Here is a 26,023-nt window from a genome sequence, read left to right as displayed (position 1 = left end):
CAGTAAACAAAGCTGACTGGAGACTCTTTGGGGAACTGCTGACTCGAACCTTATGCCAACACCGCACTGAAGCGGATCGACAAGAAGACCCAGACGACATCCAGAGAAAAATTACCAAGACCATAATAGCGGCCAGTGAGGCTGCAATGAAGCGAAAATTGCCCACACCTGGTGCAGTCCCTTGGTGGACTCGGGACATCCAGAACCTCAGAAGAGAAGTCATAAAGGCAAGAAAACAATTCCAAAGGGCAAGACGTACTTGGCCGGAAGTGGAAGTAACAGCACTCAGACAAAGATACGCAGCAGTGAGAAACAGATACACTGAGTTAATACGAAAAAGTAAGCAGAAGGCCTGGGAGCAATTAGTCAGCACGACTGGAAATGCCGATCCCTGGGGAGTGGTGTACAAAGTCACTACGAATAAGCTCCCTAGGGGTGAAGTCATGACCTCCACCCGCACCCCGCAGGGAACATTGGCCACCACCTGGGTACAGTCTATCACCAACATCCTCGATGTGATTTTCCAAACCCCAGCACACCCGCAACTACCAGAACAACTGCAGATCTGCGATGGAAATGAAGCATATCACATAGACCAAATGGAACCACCTTTTGCCCTAGAAGAACTACAACAGGCAGCGCAACAAATAAGGAATAAAAAATGCCCAGGCCCAGATCTTCTGGAGCCGGAGATTATTAAAAAAGTAGTAGACATCTCTCCGCAGACTTTGTTAAACCTTTTCAACACATGCCTGAAGACTGGAGTCTTTCCATCTGACTGGAAAATGGCCAACGTCAAATTAATTCTAAAAAATCCTATGAAGCCACCCGAACAACCCGAATCATACCGGCCAATTGCCCTGCTCCCAGTTGCTAGTAAACTCCTTGAAAAGATGCTTCACAAGCGACTCCTGCACCACTATGAAGCTGCAAATCTCGTGATGCCCACACAGTTTGGGTTCAAACCCGGAACCTCAACAGTGGATGCTCTCAACAGCCTCCTAAGTTTGGCTGCTGCCTGTGATAGAAAGTACTTCTTGGTTATTTCGGTCAATTTTGCTGGTGCGTTCGACACCATCTGGTGGCCGAGCGTCCTGGCCAGACTGCGGAAGGCAAAAACAACCATCAACCTTTACAAAATAATGAAGTCATATTTATCCAAGAGAAAAATACAAGTAGTGACTCCGTACAAGAAACTGACCCGGCCTCTTTACAGGGGCTGCCCCCAGGGCTCGGTACTGGGACCGCTTCTCTGGAGTATGGTATTGGATGAGTTTCTGTCCTTCGACCTGGGGGAAGTCCACTCACAGGCATTTGCAGATGACCTGATACTGACTGTTGCCGCAGACAACCGACTTCAATTGGAAACCCAGGCAAATCAAGCAATTCAAATTCTACAAGACTGGATGAAGGTCCATTTTCTTAAGATCTCACCGGGAAAAACCTACTCAATGCTACTGAAAGGAACATTAAATCTCCGTAGACCACCGCAAATTAAAGTAGAAAATACAACTATCAAACTACTCAGTGAGATGAAATATCTAGGAATCATACTGGACAGGAACCAATCTTTCAACCCACACTTGAAACATATCCGAGAGAAAATCAGGAGATATTCTGCCCTCGTCTCAAGAATAGCTAAAAGGGATTGGGGACTAAAGAGGCACACCTTGGGACTGTATTACAAAACGACATTTATACCAGCCATAACTTACGCGTCACCCATCTGGTTCCAGAAAGCAACTACTGCAGTTAACAGACGGACACTAGATTCCATCCAGAGGACAATACTCCTCTCTATTTCACGGGCCTGCTGCACTGTGAGTACACATGCTCTGCAGGTTCTGGCGGGAGCACTCCCCCTTGACCTCGAGGTGGTGCGTTGTGCCATGGTGCAGCATCTCGCAAAAGGGCTTCCCTGCACCTTCCTGGGCCACTCCATTGACCCTACAGGAAACCTGAAAAGAGAGAAAACAAAACTCGCCACCCACCTGCAGCAGATCTGGCAGGATAGGTGGTCAGAATCCACAAAAGGGGAAATAACGAGGAAATTTCTGCCTGATGTCGGAAGATTATACCCAAAAGCACCATCATGGTTTCACCCTGGACTGTACACTACGTACCTTTTAACAGGTCATGGGGCCCTGAACGCCAAACTAAACAGTTTCAAATTAGTAAACGATCCCCGCTGTGTCTGTGGGGAAGTGGAGACATGGTCTCACATAATGTACAACTGCGAAAACTATGAGGATCGCCGCTGCCTCCTGATGACAAAGCTCACTTACTTCCCTCGCGATAGGGAATCAAACCTGTTGGACTCGCAAGAGGAGTATAAGGAGCTGACAAAATTCGCCCAGGAACTGTTCACCCGAAGAAGGACACTTATTGCTGTCTACAGGGATCAAGAACAGGCACCATAGTCCCACGACTAAACTAACCATCCTTGGACTCAACGAAGTTGGCTCTCACCCAGATACAAGACCTTCCTTTGGGACTCTATAGAAATTTTTTTTTTTTTTTTTTTTTTTTTAAGCCACGCTCCCTTGCGTGGCCCTTTGCCTCCACACCCCGGGCGAGAGGGGGAGGTGACTTCTGGTCTCCTCCTCCCCTCGCCGCCCCCTCTCTTCCCTCTGGTGGGGCATGGGCCTGCTCCACTGATTTGGGGGTCATCTTCTCTATGGACCCCTTATTTCTGTCTTTCCCCCCAGCCTTCAGTCTCCCCACCCCTCTCTCTCTCTCTTTTAATTATAATTACTAGTGTCTGAACCATAGTTAAATTGCATGAGCCCTACACCCAAAAACTTAACATTTATTTGCATAAATAGTACTTCTTTTTGGCTGACCCATAACGTTATATAACGGTTTTTTTTTTTTTTTATTTATTTATTTTTTTTTTTTTATTTATTATTATTATTTCTTTTTATTATTATTATTTATTTATTTTATTTTTTAAAATTTTTTTTTTTTTTTTTTTAAGGTCCTAGCCACTGAAATCTCAGGAAATTAGGTGGCAGGACCTGCCAGAGTAAATAACTATAATAGTGGTGTACCTGGTCTGCCTCCACGAGGCAGAGTGTGGACAACGTTGGGTCCCATTAGGGGCCCAGCGGCTAAATGACCAGAGGAACAACGGTACACGACACTACACATGTACAAAATCCATACACTTTTAAACCTCTGGCATTGACAGTGTTCTGTTTCACACCCACAATGTATAGCACGCGGAGATGGGGGAAACCCCTGGTGCCGTTTGACACTAAACACACTCTACACTCTACATTCCGAAAAAGTTACATTAGGCGCGTTATTGCTGAAATTGAGCCACTTTTATGCGATAACGTCATCACCAATTGGGTATCCAGGATTAACCAGACCAGACAAAGCCGCGGCGGACATTTATCTGATATAATTTTTAAAACATAATGTTAACACATATACTTCATAATAAAAATAGATCACTATCACTCTCACAATTTGTTTTATTGCGTTACAAAAATCGAGCGTTACTATTGGAAAGCCCTGTATTTGTTGAAGAAAATTAAACTGTTTTAAAGAGCCTCAAAAAACTGTTTCATGTTAGTTTGACTATTTATTAATTGAAGCAAAATTTTAGATTTTTAGAAATACCTTAATAAGTCATGATAGTATTTCCCACATGCCATTACAATTAAAATTTTATAAGAGAAGGAGTCTGACTTCTCCCCCTCCCCTTTACTAATTTAAAAATACAATTCAAATGAATTCAGTAACTCCAATTTAGTGGCTTTTAATACTTTTAATATAATTACAGTACAGCTTTGATATTTTGGCTAGAAATTCTAAGGAAATCACTTTATTATATATCTTTTAATAATTACAGATATGAAACAAACAAATTCAACTGAATACATAAAAATTTATACATTATAAAATGTGCAATGTATTATACATTTTAAAACGTATGTTATAATATATAATACATACACCGTGCCTAAAAGTTTGGAATCACAACGTACGAAAACAGTTTTCATTAATTTTTTTTTTAAATTAGCTATAACAATATAAGGTTTAATATAGAAAAAAACAATTTAAGATTTCTTATTAAGCATTGAAAAGTTTACAGCAAAAAATAAAAAAATAAAAAAAAATATTGAAATATTAATATTTTTCCAAGCAATCAGCAAGGTACCCCTTAAATTTTGTGGGCAGTCTTCTTGAACTTGATGGTCTAGATCAGGGGTGAGCAACCTTTATAAATGGCAGGCCAAATAAAATGTCTGTGAGGCACATGCGGGCCAAATTTTTTTTTAGCTTTCCACGATTTTTATGATTATTAAAATGATGTTTAATGAAAAAAATTGTCAAACAGTTTTATGTTATTTATTGTAATATTTATACATACACATGCATATGATTAAATTTATTAATAAGAAAAACAACATAAATTCAAGCTAAAAATCCAATTGCAGTAACAAAATACAAATCCAGTAACAAAAACTCCAATATTTTAGTTTTATAATATTTAATGAGAGATTTGATACCGTTTATTGTAATCAGTATCTGGATCGACATTTGTCATTGCAAGTGCAGAGTATTTTCTAAATTTACATCAGAAATTCCATTAATTCAAAAATATATATAATAATAAATATATTTTGAAAATGACCGCGGGGCAGATTATGCATGTTCGTGGGCCGGAGATTGCCCGCCCCTGTTCTAGATGATCCCATAAAACCTCTATTGAGTTTAAGTCAGGTGATTAGGGTGGCCACACCAAAATTTGCAAAAATCCCTCCTGTTGTTTGTTGCTAAAAAGTCCCTGTGCAGCTTAGAGCAGTACTTTGGGTCACTGTCTTGTTGTAATATAAAATTTCTTCCACAAAGTCAAAGTCCAGAAGATATTGCTTTATGTTCAAGAATGCTTTTACAGCCTTCTTTTCTTAAAATTCCTTCAATTCTGATGATGTCACCCACTCCAGAAAATCAGAAGCAACCCCAGATCATGATGGAACCATCAACACAGGGTGACCACCCATCCTGATTTTTGTGGGACAGTCCCAAAATGCACTTAAAATCCCATGCCCCAAACTGGGTTTAAATGTTCTGCAATAAGCCAAACAAAAGCTTCTCCATAAAATCTAAATGGCAACAATTTAGCAGCCACACTGGGACTATCTTCCACCCATCCCTGCACGTACTTGTTCATTGGACATTGTTACTACTCTACATTTGCTGGTAGTGAATGAACTAAAATTAACCTTGCTGTAATTTTAAGCTAGATTTTGCGGGTGTATTTTTTAGTTGTCTATAATCATTTGACATTCAAGTTTTTCCAATGTGGCAGTGCTTACAGGACAACATGATCCTTTCAAAGAAATCTAAGAGAATGTGCATTTTTCATAATGAATTATTAGTAAAATATGCGTGGTTGAAACAACTACATGACAATAACTCAAAGGCACTTTGCAAACTATGTAATAAGTTATTTACTACATCTTAAGGAGGAAAAACTGATATTAAAGAGCATGCTTTTGGAACACAACAACAACAACTCAGCCCAATCAAAATCAGCTATTACCTACATTAATAACAATTAGCTGAGATAGTAACACTGATAAAATTACGGCTGTTTAGCTATTGTTGTTATTTGGTTTTTAGGAGCATTAGCAACTAAGGCCATATTGCTCCGGGGATATGCGGTGGTCATTCCCTGGCCTTTCCACATCCGTATTTGGTGGCTCATGGGCTCGAACCCCAGTCTAATCAAGAAGCATGTGCTACGCACTGCTGCTCCTGCCCACCTGGCTACGGAAGCGCCACCGGCTGCTTAGCTGGCTCAAATATATCATGCTAGCATGAGCATTCCTACAGATCACTCAACTGTGGAATGAAATTAAATGCTTTTATATTTAATGAAAAAATATCAAAAAAAATATATATATATCCTGTGGCCGCACAAAATCTGAAATGATTGTAACTGAAGTTTTAGCACCAGCTTCTGTAAAGGAAATCATAAACACTATATTTAAATATGCTTGAAGGATATGCTAACACTCTTCCTTTTTATTCTGGGCAAGTGATGCCTAAAACCATAGCCATACTAACTGTTCCCAATTCGCATTAAAGTATCGGACACCAAAACATGGTGTAGAAAACAAAGCCTAGAGATTCATGATAACCTGGACAAAACATCAGCTGGAATACCTCAACAAATACAAAAGACTCCTGGAAAATTCATTAATTATAGATATGATTTCCTCTTACTCCAGAGACAATGCTGGTGTTAATTTTGCAAAGCACAATTTGGTGTTCCATAAATTAAAATTACTAAGGCACAACTGTGTCAAACAAGCAGGTGACAAACTACACATTACCGCTGAAAATCTTGTTGTAAAGATATTTAATCACTTCTTTTCTTCTTCTGAAAAACACATTGAAGAGCTAAAAACAATATTTGACTTCCTTGGTGAAGGCTACAAGAATTTATCCCGTCATGTGGGAACAAGATGGTTTACTTTATGCCCTGCAATTGAAAGGCTTGCTATGACGTTGGCCTGCTGTTAAATCATATTTCCTATCATTAGGAGAAAATGATTGTCGCTGGATATGGAAGTATCTGGTGGTGTGCGAGAGTGGCAAGGCAACCGGAGAGGAAATGTGTGTAATACCACATATACCTTTCTCAAAACCAGCAATATGTCTTTCTCAAATACCACCCTCAAAAATGCACTTTTACCTTTCCAAGACACTATAAAAGAACTAAAATGGAACAATATTACAGCATCAGAGCTGTAACCCTTGATGGAAAAATTGAAAAACAAAATTAGATGAAAAGATGAAATGTTTATTGGGTCAAAAATAGGGGAGCTGTTAAAATTAAAACTTCACGGGAAAAAAAAAAGATTATTTCTATTAAGAAAGGCTTTCTTGCCTTTTATGGCAAATCTCTCAAATATTTGGTAAAGTGGTTTGATTTTTCTGACAACCACCTGTATAAAATCCAGTCTTTAGTGCCAAAAAAAGTAACCAACATATTCTAACTTCAAAGAAGCTCCTGTAGTTTTGAACTTGAAAATTTCTATTAAATTGGATGAATTATACAAAGAATTTTGTACAATAAAGCCTACACTTGCATTTTTTTCTGAACAATGAATGCAAGCAAAACACTTTATGTAGCAACAAATGGTGTCAAATAATTCTGGCAGCATACAGTGGAATTCCAATTGGACGATTACTTTCATTTGTAGTGATAGTAATGGCAAATGATACAAGAAAGCAAGCTTATATAGCATCAGCCAAAAAAAAAATAAGGAAAAAAACAACCACCACAGTTTGCCCATCCATATCCTCCAAGAATTTGTCTAGTTCTTCTTTCAAATTTATTCAACCCATCCACTTCCACAACAGATGGAAGCATGTTCCAACAATGTTTTGCCTTCAACCACCTGCCTTCAGAAGTTTGCCTTCAACCACCTGCTGGTTGAAGGCAAACTTCAGCTCATCTATTCTGCAACCATCTTTCCTCAACTTGAATTTATGCCCTCTCACATGTATATCCTGAGCAAGTGGAAGAATAACAATACCATTAAAGTTCAGATTACTCAATCCATTCAAGATTTTAAATACCTCAATCAGATCTCCCTGTAGGTGCCTAGTCTCGAGACTACTGCAATTTTCAGAACTGAAGCCTTTCTAGGTAAGAGCACTCTTTTGTTCTCCTCACCAGTCCGGTTGCCCTTCTCTGCACCCATTCCTGCAGATCTATCTCCTAAAGTGAAGCCTCCAGACCTGTATACAGTACTCAAAATGCAGCCTAACCATGGTCTTATACAAAGGGACAATCACCTCACTATCCCTGCTAACAAAGTTTCTGCATATCATTGACAAATCCCACAAGCTGTCCTGGCAGCATGTCTGCACTATCAGAGAATTTCATGTCTGACTGCACAATTACCTCCAAGTCTTTTTCATTCTCCACTACCCTGGGTGTAGTACCACACAGTCGACAAGTTACTTTGGGGTTACTGCTACCCATGTGCAGTACCTTGCATTTGTCAATGTTAAACTTCAATTGTCATTTCACAGCCCATCAACCTAATTTTCCTAGATCTTATCGCAGTATATCGCCCTGATGACTGTCATTAACCACCCTGCCAACTTTTGTATCATCTGCAAACTTAGACATTAAGCCTGATATGCCTCATCAATATCAATGATTAATATTGAAAACAACAATGGACCCAGCACCGAACCCTGGGGAACTCCATTAATAACATTAATCCACGAAGAGCAATGTCTGTTGATAAACACTGTCTTCTTCCAATTAACAATCCCTTTATCCATAGCAGTAACTTGCTGTTAATGCTACATTGCTCCAATTTGTAAAGCAATCTTTTATATGAAACAGTATCAAAAACTTTCCTGAAATCAAAGTAAATGATGTTAAAATTATTTTTTTTGCATCCAGTTCCTTGGTCACAGCATCATAGCAACCTATCAGATTGCCTCCCTAACATGCTGCTATAGAAAACAGTCATTCAAGAAATCCACAAGTCTTCCTAGTGTATGAGTGACCAACCCACAAATTCCAGTCAACATCTGGAAAGCTGTTTGGTATATTCATCACAGTCATTAGGCCAATAACACACTCCTACTCTCAATTTTGTTTTCCCAGTGCTTATATCCCACCAAACTGACCCAACATTGCACTCATCACCCAAATCAACTGGATGCAATGCCTTAGATTAAATATTCTTCTTAACTAAGAGCATTGCCCCTCCCCTCCTGTCTGTCCTTGTATACACTGTACCACCCATATTCAGATTCAGCATCACTTATGTCTGAGTGATATCATGTCTCTGCTATTCCTACATTGTCTGCATTTGATGACTAAATCAGTACTTCAAATTCAGCAAATTTATTTACAATGCTCCTAACATTAGTGTACATGCATGTGTTCTTACTCTTAGTTACCCTAACACAGTTCATGTATTCATTTTTTCCATGATGACCTACAGCAGTGCCTGAAATCCCAGACATCTTGCTTTCAAGGCTACTACATGTACCAACAGCAACAATGCAAGGATCACTTGCACCTCTGCCTGTGACTCTAGTTATGTTATACTATTAGTCTGTGTATCCTCCCAAGCTAGCAGTTTTCTGGCCCACCTATCACTGCCTCAACAACATCAGTAAATATTATTGCACCCCTTCTATTTAAGTGTATCCCATCCCTGTAAAAACAGTCTCTCCTGTTAACAAGCACAGACCACACTGAGAAAAATTCTACACCCATGAGACTTGCACAATCTCTCCAGGGCCAAATTTATTGACAAGGCTCTCAACATATACTCCTTCCCGTCATGTTTGGACAGAATTGCAGACCCTTTCAAATTCAATCCTAACTCCGACGTTTTCCCAACATTGCCTGGACTTAAGTAAGTCCTCAGATCTCCTACTGTTAATATCATTGGTGCCAACATAATAATGATAGTATTCACCATATAGTGAAAGGAAGTCACAGGCTTTTGCTGCACTGAAAAAAAAAAAAGTAGATAAGAAAATGAAAATTATATGCTTCCCTCCTCACACAGGTAATTATCCAGTTGACCTCTGAATTAATTCAAACTGTCAACCTCAACTACCTACGAGGGTAACTTGTTCCAGCAATCAATGACTCACTGGCTAAAATAAAACTTCCTACAATCTAATCTAAACCTCAAACCCATGTAATTTGAATTTAATGACCCCTAGTTCTGGAATTCTTTATAACAGTGAAAATTCCACCTTCATTTAGTTTATAAATCCCTCTCAAAGCCTTATAAACCTCAATCAGGTCACCTCTAAGGTGCCTGGTTGCCGGGGCGCCTCCATAGCCAGGTGGGCAGGAGCAGCAGTGCGTAGCACACGCTTCTTGATTAGACCAGGGTTCGAGCCCATGACCACCAAATACGGAGGATGCGGAAAGGTCAGGGAATGACCACTGCATATCCCCGGAGCAATATGGCCTTAGTTGCTAATGCTCCTAAAAACCAAATAACAAACAAACAGCCTGGTTGCCAAGAACTGTAGCCCACATAATTAGTCTTTCCTCATATCTTTCAGAATGCCATATCTATCTAAATGTCCCTAGATTGCACTCTTAATCATTTCCTCTAAGTTTTTCTACCACTGAAGTCAGACTAACCGATCTGTAGTTATCAACTTCACTCTTAGAACCACTTTTATGTATTTGCAATACATTGGCATTTCTCCAATCCAAAGGAATCTCCCCTGAATCCCTCATAATTTACCTCAATTATGCAATGAGTCCTCAACAGATGCAAACGTGGGAGTTTCTCTGTTCTTATTGAACTCAGTTTAGATTTCAGATGCAGTAAGTTGTTGGCTGCATTTAGAAATCAGTGTTAGAGTCATATCTTGTGTTTCTGTTGTTATATGCATTGTCCTGATCGAGTTTGTCCTTTAAACTGCCAATCTACTTGAATCATTGAATGGTAGTTCGTACTCCTTTAAACAAAACACCTAGTTCTTTTATTGCCATCACTTTTCATAGCATAACTTTCTTTATACAGAGTTATAATAGCACTTCTTTTTTTCAACACTCAATTCCATATTTCTTGCCATGTTTATCACGAAACAAACAACTTACAACCAAACAATTTTTCTGAACAATAGGTGTTCGATTTTATAAGTTAAAACTCTTACTCCTTAATTTATATTATTGCAAAACACTCTACAATCTTCTATACTATTGAAAAAATACTCCCACTTTCTAGAATATTCTAGAATTATCTACAATGTTCTACCATGTTCAGGATTCTTCTATACCTTTCTGGAATATTCTCAAATATTCTAAAAATTTCTTGAATATTTCTTAAATATTATTTAAGTTTTTTGATTTTTATATATAACAGAAACTTCTAAACAAGTTGGTCCTATTTTAATAAAAACTTTGAAAATTAATTAAAATGAAACGTGATTACAAACTTTTAGGCAGGAGTGTATATTATTTTATATATTATAAAAAGAGTGCAACAACAAAATTTTCACTTGTTATTCTAAAAATAAATTTTTAGCTCTTGAAAGTCATTACATAAAACCTACTTGGATATTTCTGACTGTGTGTTTTTCTCTCCTTCAACTGTGAAGGGTGAAGCTCCAGTTAATAACTCATATGCTAAAACACCTATACTCCACCAGTCTACACACTACAGAAAGAAAGAAAGCAGGTGTTTTGAAATTAAAGAAACAACATGCAGAAATGCATAAAAATCAATGTATAATTTTTTACATTATTTTAAACATTACCTGATTTATGGTATTACCATTTATAATTATATTACTAAAAAATTTAAATTTTGATTTAATATTTTTAATATGTTTGCATTAATATCCTTCTATCATACAGTCAAATGGTGGCTACATAAAAGTTATTTGTACTTTCAAATAACCACGTCTGCCAAATATAAAACATTCACACAGATTCGATAAATTTCCAAGTTTTATACATGTTTGAAAACTTGGATTCATGTAATGAATGCTATTTTGTCTTTAACATTATCAGGTTTAAGCATGGTTACCAGCAAGGCCAATCCTTAGAATAATGCAGTGGGTGTAATGCTTCCAGGTTGCAAACTCCAACAAAGGGGGACTGTCACAGCCAGGCAAAAATAATTCCTCCTTGCTGTCCTTTACCTCAACATCAATTCTTATAAACAAGTCTTCTAACTTTGGAACCAGCCCTGATTACCTGACCTTTTACAATATACCTGCAACTTTAGGAAAGCTTGCAACCAACGGTCTTGTTAGCCAGTACAGACAGCATCAGCAAAATAAAAGATCAAAAACTGCACCCATTTTTTTTTTTTTTTTTTTTAATCAACACGCATTTTCTTTTCTTCATTACTCAGTGATGAACAAAATGCCTTTAGACTTTCTTGTGTTAATAGAATTCCTTTTTAATACATCCATTAGATTCCAATAAGAATTAATTAAAAATATGTAAAATCAATAAATTTTTTCCTCTCTTATCAGGACAAATGATGGTATTATCGGTACTTGAAGTTCTAAATCGGGACAATCCCGGCCATATTGCGATGGTTGGTCACCCTGTGCACAAACATGACAAAACAGCTTCATCAGTGTTAACACTTGCCTCCCATTTGGAAGGCCTAATAGAATTAGGCCTGCCTCTCTCTCTCTCTCTTTTTTTAAGTCTTCTCCTTTGGCTATAACTCAGAGAACATACCTTTTCTTTCAGTATAAACTATTCTGTTTTCCACATTTTCTTTTAATGGGCATAGCTTTACTTCCCTCTTTTTTAATATATATAATTCTAGACATTTTTTTTAGTCTAATATCACAGCATAATATAATGTTTAATCGTTTATTCAATGACATTAATTAGTTCTGTTAAATTTACCTTACATGATATTCTTCATTTATATGCTGTTATTTTATATCTAGAACTCTGTTCAAAATTTGTTTCAATTATATATATAATGGCGTGTTATAGGCCAACAACTGGCATTTCACATCCACGGAGTGACCAACATCTGGTCAATCATCTGGCCAACATCTGGTCAATGATCAGGAGTGAGTGGCCAAATATAGATTATGTCCAGTCAGTTCTTACCAAGGAAGAGCTCAGGCAAAGATAGGAACATGGGATGATTCAGGAAAAGCCAGGTACTCTTGCAGCCAGTCACACAGAAACAGACTCAGTAGGATTATTCATCTAGTTGCATATTAGCTCTTCTTTGCACTGTCTGTACTAATACTAAATAGTAAACAATATTTGCAAAACTGACATAATAAATTTCATTTATTACATGAATATAATAAATTCACTATAACATTCAAGGAGTTATTTTATTTTAAAATTTTATTAACTATCAAAGGGTGTTTGCTGAAAAAACATTACAAAAAGGTTTCATCAAGACAAAAAGACTGAGAACTGCCACTATTTTCATAATGATTCACCAAAAATTTGACATTCCATCCTCTTAGAAGTTCTTTGTACAATAGAAAAATTCATCATTTTAATTTATTTCAACTTTTAATGACTAAAATTTAAATATAATACACAATAATACATATTATATTTTATTTAATCACTCAATTTTTCCAGATCAATTTATTAAACATAATTTACACAAAAAGTAAATATCTATTGTACTGATGTGAGATTTACTTAGATATAACTACCATCAGGGGTAAAGGGAAGTGTTTTTGCTTTCGTAAAGGTGACTACAGTGGTCTCAGACAGATTTTAAATTCTAAACCAGGGACCAACTGACGATGTTACCAACAGCAAATTCGAAATGGGAAGCATTCAAGGAATTAATCTTGGAAGCTTCTAGGCTTTTCACACCAACTTATGCAAGCAAAGGCAGATTACAAGAAATCTTTGACAAAGGATGAAAAGAAAAACAGCAAAGACTTCTTCACTTATATAAACTCTAGAAAGAAAGGAAAGAATCAGATTGGTCTACTTTATATTGATGGTTTAACTGTTGATGATCCTGTTCAGACAGCTGACAAATTGAATGAGTATTTTGCATCTACATTCACACATGAGGAATTCTGTAGGGAAGTGGGGGACAGAATCTTATTAAACTTAACAGGGAGCTAAATGATTTTGTAATAACAGAGCAAAGGAGAGGAGAAACTGTTGAAAACATAAAGGCACTTGGGGTGGTAGGATCTATCCAGTTATATTAAAGGAGGAGGCAGAGGAAGTAAGCAAACCCTTAACCATAATTATGAGGGCATTCTTGGACAGGGGAGGTACCCACAGACTGGAGATGTGCAAATGTATCCCCAATTCACAAAGGGTCCCAATTCACAAGTAATTACAGACCCGTGAGTTTAACTTCTGTTCCAGGGAAAATAATGGAGTCATTGGTTAAAGAAGCATTGCAGCATCATCTAGACAAGACTGCAGTTATCGTTCAGACACAGCATGAATTTGTTAAGGGGACGTCTTGTCTGACCAATCTGATTGGATACCATGATGTGGTCACAAAGGAACTGGGTGCAAAAAATAATTTTGATATCATATACTTCGATTTCAAGAAATATTTTGATACCGTTGCACATGGAAGACTACTGTACAAATTAGAGCAGTATGGCATTAAGGGCACATTGCTGCTATGGATAAAGGGATGGCTGAGTGGGAGAAGACAGAATGGTAATCAATGGACACTCCTCTTTATGGAATAATGTTATTAGTGGAGTTGCCCGGGATTCGCCATTGGGGCCACTTTTGTTTTCTATATTCATCAATGACATTGATGAAGATAGATTAGGCTTAAAGTCCAAGTTTGCAGATGATACAAAGGGTTGGCAGGGTTGCTAATGATAGTAATGACAGTATTTTACTGCAACAGGATCTAGAAAAGTTGGGCAGATGGGCTGAAAAGTGGCAACTAAAGTTTAACATTAACAACTGCAAGGTACTGAATATGGGTACACTGACAAATATGCAAAGTACTGCACATAGGTAACAGTAACCCAACAGAAAATTACCGTGTGGTACTACACTAAGGGCAGTGGAAAACAAAAAAGATCTGGCAGTAATTGTGCAGTCAGATATGAAGTTTTCTGAGTAGTGTAGGCAGGCTGCCAGAACAGGTCATGAGAGTCTTGTCAATGGTAAACAGGAATTTGGCTAACAGGAATAAGAGGTGATTATCCCTTTGTATGAGGCAATGGTCAGGCCAAACCTTGAGTACTGTTTACAGGTCTGGAGGCTTCATTTTAGAAAGGATGTAGAGTTGCTAAAACAAGATTGGTGAGTAGAACAAAGTAAGAAAGGCTTAAGAGAGGCTCACCAAGAAAGGCTTAAGAGAGGCTCACCAAGAAAGGCTTAAGTTCTGCAAATTGCAGAGTCTGGAGACTAAGCACCTGCGAGGTGATCTGAGTGAGGTGTATAAGGCCTTGAATAGTTTGAGCAGGCTCAATGCTGATGGGATGCTTCCTCTTGCTCAAATTACGAACCTAAGGGGGCATAAATTCAAATTAAGAAAAGACAGATGTAGAATAGATGTGCGAAAATTTGCCTATAACCAGCGGGTGGTTAATTGCTGGAACAAACTTCCATCTGTCGTTGTGGAAGTTGATGGGTTAAATAAATTTAAGGAGGAACTGGACAGGCATTTGGAGGGAATGGTGTGATTTTTTTTTTTTTTTTTTGGCTGATGCTGCATAAGCTCATACACTTGCTTTCCTGCATCACATGCCACTACTACTACATCCTACAAAAAACATGATCATTAAATTTGGTTATTTTTCCATTATCTTGCACTCCACACAGCTCTGAATAGGAATACTTTAATTTTCCATTGTACATAATGTATGTATTAGTCTTTTATATGTAAATTGTGCAAACTATGGTCTGTGTAAATTGAACAGCCCTTGAACAGCAGGAAAAAGGAATTTCATATACTGTACGTATTCAAATAAATATTTTTAGAACTGCACATAAAAAAAAATCACAAGCCAGCTAAATGAAATATCATGTAATCAACCACACATCAATAGCGTGGCCTGCAAATTGTTAATTTTATGTCACACCAGTTTCCTAGATCATAATACACTAGTGTATTATGTCTGTTCAAGTGTGTGCATGGGCCAATTTGCATGTTGCGCAAACTGAAAAACCTGAGATAAACTCTTGGGAGAGTTTATTTTCTTCATCTGAAACTGTATGACTACAAACCTAACTGAAAGGGCCTTTAAAAATTCCATCAATTTTGGACAGGATTCAAATGGCCATGTTCAGGCATCAATCAAATTTAGTTGTCAAGGTGGATAAAAATCATATTATGAACTCAGTGTGATTTTATCCTTCTTTTAAAATTTATCTTTCATTTGGGCTGCATCCTTTATATTAATATAAAGCATCCTGTATTCCGTATTTAATATACAATGTATACGTACATACAATATATAATAAATACTATTTGTACATTACAATTGCATTTTAATTTTAAAAAAAAGTGTCTATAAGCATTAATCCAAAATGTAATGCATCTGTAATCTAAGTCCAATTGCCTGATCCAGCTTTGAAAGTCAATCATCATATATACTATCATTGAATTATATTAAAATAAGTTAAATTATAATAAAGTAAAAATAAATAATTAAGCATTCATTAGAGGCAGCGACATGCAATTCCTCCATATGAAGCTGAAATACATCCAATATTTTAAATTAAATAAAACATAAGCCAGTAGTATGGCAAAAACTGTAGAGCGAAAATTAACATAAAAATAACCCAAATAAACAAACGAACGAAAAACAAGAATAGACATAAATAGTAGCCCAGAAACCCTTGTATAATTTTAAACTTTAAATCCAATTAAAAAACTATACAAAATTTAGGATAATGCCAATTACATATTAATTTAGCGGTACCCCCCCGAGAGGTACCAGTTCCGAAAGACGTGAAATATCACCAAAAGAGGGTTAAAGGAACTACCAAACGATAACAAAATTAAAATAAATTAAAATAAAATAGACTGACCATCATGCCCCATATCGACAGAGGACCACGAGGCCAATAATGGTCATGGAATCGCTGCATTTCAATCGCTATACAAATCATCGCAATGGTGAAAAGATCGAAGTACCAACTCACCCTCCCTCCTCCGATCGATCCACCAATGCAGAGGATTTGCACGGCGGTGGTCCTTATGCAGCGAAAAAATAAATTATAGAACAGACAGCACTCTAGAGCAGAGCCACACCACTGACATACTGTAAGCTGAATCAGCTTATATAGAAGAAAAAAAAGCTGCCTTATGCAGCGAAAAAAAAAGCAATTTTTTCGCTGCATAAGGACCACCGCCGTGCAAATCCTCTGCATTGATGGATCGATCGGAGGAGGGAGGGTGAATTGGTACTTCAATCTTTTCACCATTGCGACGATTTGTATAGCGATTGAAATGCAGCGATTCCATGACCATTATTGGCCCCGTGGTCCTCTGTCGATATGGGGCATGATGGTCAGTCTATTTTATTTTAATTTATTTTGATTTTGTTATCGTTTGGTAGTTCCTTTAACCCTCTTTTGGTGATATTTCACGTCTTTCGGAACTGGTACCTCTTGGGGGGGGGGGGGGGGGTACCGCTAAATTAATATGTAATTGGCATTATCCTAAATTTTGTATAGTTTTTTAATTGGATTTAAAGTTTAAAATTATACAAGGGTACTACTATTTATGTCTATTCTTGTTTTTCGTTCGTTTGTTTATTTGGGTTATTTTTATGTTAATTTTCGCTCTACAGTTTTTGCCATACTACTGGCTTATGTTTTATTTAATTTAAAATATTGGATATATATATATATATAGAGTAAAGGATTTTCCCCCCCACCCAGTATAACCTAATCCATCAGATTGGAACTGAGTTTCCAGTAGATTAATTATTGTTATAATTATTATTATAATTTCACTTACAAAGTCATGCCCAGTACTGCCTCCCTTCACCACTTCTGGTGCCATATATTCAATAGTACCACAAAAAGAATAAGTTCGTTGGTCCTAAAATTAAAATTACAGGTTAGCATTCATTGAAAATTATGATAATATCACAATTTTTATAGTAAAAAAAACCTGATTAACCTATAAATAATTTTTTCTTCATTGTAATTCTCACAATTCAGAGGAAATCTAAATCCAATAATAAAAAAAATAATAAATAATAATAATAATAATAAAAATATGCCAAAATAAGCATAAAACAGGGTGTATAAATATCCCCAATAATGATTCGTTTAGTTTTAGAAACAGAGTTAATAACAGTTACTCACACTTCCCTTTTAATAGACAAAGGCAATAGACTGAAAGCCAAGATTTGAAGGATAAATGTAACTGTTTCCATAATGGTAAGGGTATCACAAGGCAACTTGTGACTCCACAAGTTGCATCAGTATTATAATTCAAATAAAAGGCATCTTGAGAAGTATTACTGTCTTTTATTTGTAAGTGATACTATTTACTATATTTTCTAGGCATGAAGAGTGTTTTTTTTTTATTTTTATGCTTCCTTTGAAGTGGACGAAATTTTCATGGTTATAAATGATTCTAGAACTAGGGGCCATAATTTCAAGTCACAGGGGGAATTGTTTAGACTGGATTGCAGGAAGTTTTATTTTAGCCAGCGAGTTATAAATTACTGGAATAAGTTACCTACATGGGTGGTAGAGGCTGACAGTTTGGGGAAATTCAAAGGTTAGCTGGATAACTACCTACGGGAGGAGGGAAACGCTTAGGTTGTCCATTTCCTTTTCTCTTATTTATTAATTATTATTATATATTTTTTTAAAATATTCTTCTTCTTATTATTATTATTCTTATCATTTTATTTTATTTATTTTATTATTTATTTTTTTATTTTATTTTTTTTTTTTGGCTAGTGCAGCATAAGCCATAGGCTTCCTTGCACCATGTGGCCATTGCTAACACTAATTATAGAAATATAGTGGAAATCACATTTCATTATAATAACGAATATATAAAAAAATTACTTACCTTTTCATGAGGTAGGAACTCTTTGCTAAGGCCAAAATCAGTAAGGACAATATGACCCTGAGCATCCAGTAGGATGTTTTCAAGCTTTATATCTCTATATATTATCCCTAACTGTAATTTAGAAAAAATAAAAATAAAATTATTCTGATTGGTCTGTACATGCATGAGAGAGACTTAACCTCCACTACTACAAAATAAAACTGTTATTACAAAGAAAGAAAGAAAGAAAGAAGGAGCTTCAGAAATAAAAGTAAGATGCTTTCAAGCTTTATATCTGTATATGTTATCCCAAACTGTAATTCAGAAAAGAAAAAAAAAACAATTACTCTGATTGGTATGTACGTGCATGAGAGAGAGAGAGAGAATTAATCTCCACTACTACCTAATAAAACTGTTATTGCAAAGAATGGAGAGGGTAACAGAAACAAGATTCCAAATTATTTTGCATTCTGTAATCTGCAGAATGCCAGAAATTTTTTTTCTCAGTGGTTGTGCAGAGTAAAATTTTTAACTCTTTTTAATATGTCACTAAAATTTTCCCCATGATCAATATAAGTAATATAACTATGATAAAATAGAACACACTTTTAACCAATGTTTGAAGTTAGCAAAAAAAGATCACTATGGTAAAATTAGCTAATGCTTTACCGAACCACACATAACTCACCTCTTTGGCCAAAATTTTAATTTACTGAAATTAACTCCTTAAAAGAATGAAATAAAAAAATGAATTAACTCCTTTCTGAATGGCTCAACATCATAGGTTTAAAAAAGTGGTGGACAATAGTTCAAACTATTCACCTATCATTTTTTTAATATATTCCACATATCTTTAAGCAGTACATGAGTAATGACCTATAGTTCTAACACTCAGGTACTAAAACCAATGTCTGTTTGAATACTGTTTTGTTTCAAAACAAAATTGCAATGGTGTGCAGAACATTAAATGCAATGCATACACCATTTTGTTGTGGATTAAGAGGCAGAGACAGTCGAAGTCATACTTAAACATATGAGATGTGATAAAGTTCCATGAATATCCCCTATCCATGGGCAGCAATACACTTAGCCAAAGAATATTGTCACTCGTGAAAACATTGTTAGAACTCCTCAGAAATACTCTAAATGGTTTTATAAAATTTTTTTGAATATTAGTATTGATAGAGGAAATGATGCAAGAAAGCAAGCTTATACAGCAGGAACCTAAAATAAAAAACTACCCACATAACCTGTCCAATTCTAATAATAGTAATATGTCCAGTTATGCTTAAATTTCAAACTACCCACTTCTGAAATACCAGACAGATGTTTGTTCCAACAAAAAAATCAACTACTTGCTGGCTGAAAGCAAATTTCCCTACATTTATCATGCGGCCATCCTTCAATTTAAATTTATGCCCCTCTTATGTGCAATGCGAACAAGAGAAAGGATTCCATCAGCCTTTAGCTATTGCAATTTGATCTATTGCAGAGTATTTAACTAGTCAATCCATTGCAGACCCCCTAAACACCTCAAACAGGTTAGAAAACAGGCTTTGTGCATTGGGTTGATTATATCATCAAAGTTTCTTGCAATGACTGACTTGTGACAATGTCTAGACACTAGGCACCTGCACGGAGACCTGTTTGAAGTCTCCGTGCAGATGCCTAGTGTCTGGACATTGTCACACTGCTCCAACTTGTACAGCAGTCCTTTATGTGTAATAGTATCAAAACCTTTTCTGAAATCTATGATTGTCCCTTAGCAAAACATCTGTGACTGCCATATAACTGCATTCCTGTCTAGACGGTCCTACATTACTTTTTTAGCCAGTGACTCCATTATTTTCCCTGGAACAGAAATCAAACTTAGTCTGTAAGTACTCACTCACTTCATCCTTAGATTCCCCCTTTGTAAACTGGTGATACAATTGCACATCTCTAGTTCAGTGGGACTGTCCCTGAATTCATGGATGTTCTCATAATTATGGATAATGGTTTGCTGTCCTCTTTTATTGCCTCTCTCAATATAACTGGATAGATCCCATTCACCACTGATGCTTTTTTTTTTTTTTTTTTTTAAACTCCAACAACCTCTTCTACTTTCTTCTCAATGATCACAAAATCATTTAAATTACTTTAATTTGCTATACTTTTGGCATCCCTATCCATAAAAAATTCCTCATATGTGAACAGAAGAGAAAAATATCTATTCAGTTTGTCAGCAAATCATCAACTGTCGTACCATTCATATTTAGCAGACCAGCATGATTCATCCTTTTCCTTCTAGTGTTCACCTAAGTAAAGTCTCTGCTACTTTTTTTTTTTGCATTCTTTGGCCAAGACTTCTTGTAATCTGCCTTGGCTTGCCTAACTCACTTTGTAACTTTATTGCACACTAGCTCATAATTACTGTAGGTTTCTATATCTCCTGATAATTTATAATAATAATAATCCCATGCATTTTTCTTCTCTGACACTGGTCTCAACAGGTCATTTGACATCCATTTAGGTCTAAACCTAGGCCATTTAGGCCTAAAATTAACTGCTTGTAACAATCAATTGGTCCCACTGAAAAGATTTTAAAAAAATGTGTAAGAACATTATTAGTCACCCCTTTATGAAGGCAAAAGCCCTTCCCTTTGCCCTCAACAACAGTTACATGTTTAAGTAAATTCCAGATCAGTACACTGTGATCATGCCTCTTAATGCAGATTCTCAATGTCTCATATCATCAACATCTGAAAATCTACAATCCTTCAAAGCAGACTTCAATTTTTGAAAAAGCCAAAAATCACAAGGAGAAAACCTAAAGGACAAGGTGGAGAACATGGCTTCTTGATTGATTTTATGGCCAGAAATTGCTTGACAGGTACTGCAACAGAGGTATTATCATGGTGTAATATCCACATATCAGGCTAGTCTTGGCCTTCTCAAGAAACAAAGTTGCTAAGCCTTTTAATATAGTACACTACTGATTTTGCAGACCTTGACTTAATGGACTACAGATTAAAGACAAAAGATATTTGATTGGCACTGCCGTGGATTTTGAGTGTGCTCATGAGATAGGGAAAACTGGAAATTCATGAGTCATGGCCATTGATAGCAATTGTCCCAGTTAAATTTATGGATATGTCGTTGTTTTTGGTTTTTAGGAGCATTAGCAACTAAGGCCATATTGCTCCGGGGATATGCGGTGGTCATTCCCTGACCTTTCCACATCCTCCGTATTTGTTGGTCATAGGCTCGAACCCCGGTCTAATCAAGAAGTGTGTGCTATGTACTGCTGCTCCTGCCCACCTGGCTAAGGAGGCGTCGTTTATGGATATACTCGCTTTGCACTGTTAATTGCTTGTTTGCACCCAGTTTCTTCATTATAACCTTATTTATAGTGTGTCATCATAGCTCCTAAGAAAACTGGTGAAATGAAGTGAGGGCATCAGAGTGTGCATAGAAATTAAAGGTGTTACAGAAGGTAGACTGTGCACGTCCATTTCGCCTATCTGTAAGAAAAATAAAATACAGTAGAACGTCGGTTATCCGGAAGTCAGTTATCTGGAATAATTTGAAAGGCTGATCTTTCTTTCTTTCTTTCTTTTTTTTTAATGGTAGTACAGTAAGCACCAGTTACAGTGATCAAGTTTACAAATTGAATTTTGATCTAATAAGTGAAAGGTCAAGTTTACTACCTGTTTATAACAGATTGTACAAACCAAAATGCCAATAAACCGAAACCTGCAAATTGTTTTTATTGTTTTATGGTTGTGACCTCTATAATTCTATGTGACCTTCAGAACTGTGCTTTAGAAAAATATCACAGACACTACTGGGTTTTCTTGGAAACCATGAGTGAAATTCAGATTAGTTTAGCTCCAGATTCAGTAAGAATAATATCGGCCTGAAACTGTGCGATTTATTATTTTTCTGAATTTTTAACAGTAAAATGTGAATGAAAATAAAATGCATAGTTTTAACATTGCAGTGAAAAACCGAAATTATTAATAAAATTAGAAAATGTGAAAATTTAGGAAATCTCTCCAAAGATTTATATGGGGGACTTCAACAATTTATGACATCAAGAAAAATTCCAATGCTATAACAGAATTTGTGTCGATTATGGATAGTGAAGGAGGATCTAGCAGGAAAAAGATGTTGAAACCTGAAAATGCCACTCTAGAGAGTGCACTTTATTTTTTTATTTTCTTCAGAAGCGAAGTTTGGGTGAACCAATGTCCAGCTCAATGTTGTATGAAAAAGCATTGGATTTTAATTGAAAATTAAGAGGTAGTGAAGATTTTAAGACAAGCACAGGTTGGCTGAAAAACTTTAAGCTGATGAGACACGGTATATGTGAACTAGATATTCAAGGCGAGAAACTTTCTGCAGACGAATCGGTAGTGGTGTTCTTTAAAAGTAAGTTCACTTCATCAAATTACGAGAAAGAAAATGTTCATAATGTTGACGAGACAGACTTATTATGAGAAAAACCCTAGCCACTAAAAGAGGAATGCATACATCAAGTTTTAAGGTGAGAAAAGAGCAAGTTACAATTGCTGTGTGTGCAAATGCCACTGGATGCACAGATTGTCCGTGCTTGTTATCAGTAAGTCAAAAAAAGCTTGGTTTTTTTTTTTTTTTATGTTTAACTTTATTTTAGTGTTTCTGATACATACATATACAGAATAATTTCTAATAATTAGCAATCATCAGTAATTAAGACATCACTAATTTCATATGGCTCAGCCTCTACTCAGCATCAAGGATCTTTTGTCAGTAAAGACTGATGAAAGTACCTATTCAATTCATCTGCAACATCAGCTAGGTTATCTAAGACTTTCCCACACCCAGTTCACAAGGGCCCAATCTGATGGGCACCTCCATAGCCGGGTGGACAGGAGCAGCAGTGCGTAGCACACGCTTCTTGATTAGACCGGAGTTCAAGCCCGTGACCACCAAATATGGAGGATGCAGAAAGGTCAGGGAATGACCACCACATATCCCCGAAGCAATATGGCCTTAGTTGCTAATGCTCCTAAAAACCAAATAACAACAACAACCCAATCTGATTAGCTTTTTCTTCATTGTATTCACATACATGAAAAATTTGCTGTCCTCGCTCTTTGCTCTCTTAGCCAATGCTGTCTCATACACAGTCTTGGTCTCCCTGCCCTTATTTGTGGTACCATTACAAATAAACTTGTACCTGTTATAGGCTTCAGTACTTTTCATTGCTCTGTAACTGTCCCACAATATCTTTTTCTGCTCTATTTGACCAGCCAGCACAACAGTCATCCATTTCAGCATCTCCCTCCTATAATATTTTATTAAAGGTATGTATGCATTCATAGCTTCTGTGATTTTTGCTTTAAAGTATCACATAATTCAAACATATTTGCCATCCCTTGGCAATCTGCCTAATTCACAGCTAATCATCTGTGAATTGCGAAGATAAAAAAGTCCCCTCTTCTGATGTTAAAACCCATGCCTTTATTAACATGCCTTTATAAGTACTGCAACATCTTTCTTCATTTTCCAACTGATGGTTGCATGATCGGTTCCTGTACTTTAAGCCCTGTGATGTCATCTGATTCGTTGGTAATGATGAGGTCAAGAATATTCTCACCCTTAGTACTTTCTCTAACATGTTGGTACAAATAATAATCTAGTTTATTTAAAAGTTTTCCCCCATCATGAGTTTCCCTTTCACTTATTCCAATCAATCTGGGGCAGATTAAAGCCACCCATAAGACATTCACACTTGCCTGCTCATTCCATCTGAATGTAAAGACTAGTCATATTTTTCAAATCTTCTGGTCTGTAGATTACTCCAATTCTCAATGTTCCTTTGCTTCCAACTAACTCACATCCCACATATTCTATGCCAGATGTAACTTCAGGTTCAGCAAAAGTTCTTTTCCTGCTAAGGCTGCTTTTGATAAGAAATATGATCCCTCCACCCCTTCTATCTTCCCTATCCTTTCTAAATGCATTATACATACACTAAATACTGTACATTAGTTGTCCTAACTAGGAGTTCAAATTCAGCCATTTTATTGACAACACTCTTCACATTACTACAGACACAGTTGAGACTAAGTAAACTTCTATTATTTATTACCCTGACACACCCCTTGAAGTTATTTAGGTTTGTATCCCAAGCTTTATCTCATCCCCTCATTTGAAACATTGATATCTTCAGAACATCTTATCAACATCAGCTGTTGTGGCAACAAACAAGATTCATGAGGTGAGTTCAAGCATTACTTTACCCATATCATCACAAATGCAGAATTAAATTACCCTTTACCCCCTAACTAACAGTTTCCCTAAACCCTTAGGGTATCTTCAATGATACTGGTAAAAATCCTTGCACCACTTTTGTTCAAATGGTTGGTTTGGTTTTTTTTTTTTTTAGGAGCATTAGCAACTAAGGCCATATTGCTCCGGGATATGCGGTGGTCATTCCCTGACCTTTCCGCATCCTTCATATTTGGTGGCGACGGGCTCGAACCCCGGTCTAATCAAGAAGCGTGTGCTATGCACTGCTGCTCCTTCCCACCTTTTGTTCAAATGAATATCATCTCTATAAAATAGATTCCTTTTACCTACAAATGTGGGCCATGCTCATAAAAAAATTTTCTCCCTAAGCCTTGCAGATTCCTTCAAATCTCAAGTTAATCCACAAGACTTTCAGCATATAATCCCTCCTATCTTGTCTGGGCAGAATTGCAGACACCTATACATCTGCTCGTGGCATTTTTTTCAACATAGTCCTATATTTATCCAACAGGTCCTGTATGCTTAATATCGTTAGTCCCCTGGTCTAACAATATTAATCCAAGACCAGAGCAGTGTGCATCTGACTATTCTTTTCTGGGACCAAAATTGGGGGTGCATCCCTTGGCAGATCAGGAGATACTTGATCCCAGACAAGTTCCCAGTTACTTTTGTTTCTAGGGCAAGCACTTGTTTTTTCTGGACTCAAATTCTTCTCGTAACACACCAAGTTGTAATTTGAGATCAGTACACTGCTTACATCGGTTGTAAAGAAAAGAACCATCACTTGAGCTAGGTCTGTCTACTAAACCAGCCTTAGAATACATGCCACTGGCAATACAAATGACGAAGTCGCAACTCACACTGGAAATGCCTCGTACTTAGCATTGTAAGTGGATCTTAATAGCAACCATAATTTAAATAAAATTTCAAATTTATAAATATCACAAAATTTAAATTATAATATATTGTAAATTTAAATTTGTAATTCATAATTGTTTAATTTTCAATTATGTGGAGTACAAATGGTCACAGATGAGAGGGGAAAAAAAAAAAAAAAAAAACTTAATTTAATTCATTCAGCAATAACAGATGCCCTTTCCCCCCCATCAGTTTGTAAAATTGAGGTTTACTGTTATTTCTATATAATAATGCTAACTTATTCTTTTTTTTTTTTTTTTTTTTTTTATTCTTTTACTTGTGGGATGAACTCAAGTGAACAACACCATCTGAATCAAAGGGAAAAAAAA

The 26,023-nt window shown here is 36.5% G+C and overlaps 1 protein-coding gene across 2 annotated transcripts in view; it reads right to left on the bottom strand.

Annotated features, from left to right (window-relative positions):
• The window catches only part of LOC150081915 (ribosomal protein S6 kinase alpha-5-like), a 624,627-nt gene that overhangs the window by 119,865 nt on the left and 478,739 nt on the right, over positions 1-26,023 (bottom strand). For both annotated transcript variants that reach the window (XM_090379821.1, XM_090379820.1), the window contains exons 5-7: positions 18,519-18,629; positions 17,445-17,528; positions 11,086-11,189 (exon numbers count right to left, since the gene is read on the bottom strand). In XM_090379821.1, the coding sequence (XP_090235947.1) occupies positions 11,086-11,189; positions 17,445-17,528; positions 18,519-18,629 (299 nt within the window). The remainder of the gene's footprint in view (positions 1-11,085; positions 11,190-17,444; positions 17,529-18,518; positions 18,630-26,023) is intronic.

This window comes from Mastigoproctus giganteus, chromosome 8 (assembly GCF_048544385.1).
Source record: "Mastigoproctus giganteus isolate SK-2022 chromosome 8, ASM4854438v1, whole genome shotgun sequence".
In the NCBI taxonomy this organism is placed as follows: domain Eukaryota; kingdom Metazoa; phylum Arthropoda; class Arachnida; order Uropygi; family Thelyphonidae; genus Mastigoproctus; species Mastigoproctus giganteus.
Note: the sequence above shows the minus strand (reverse complement) of the source record. Positions and strands in the feature narration are given on the sequence as shown.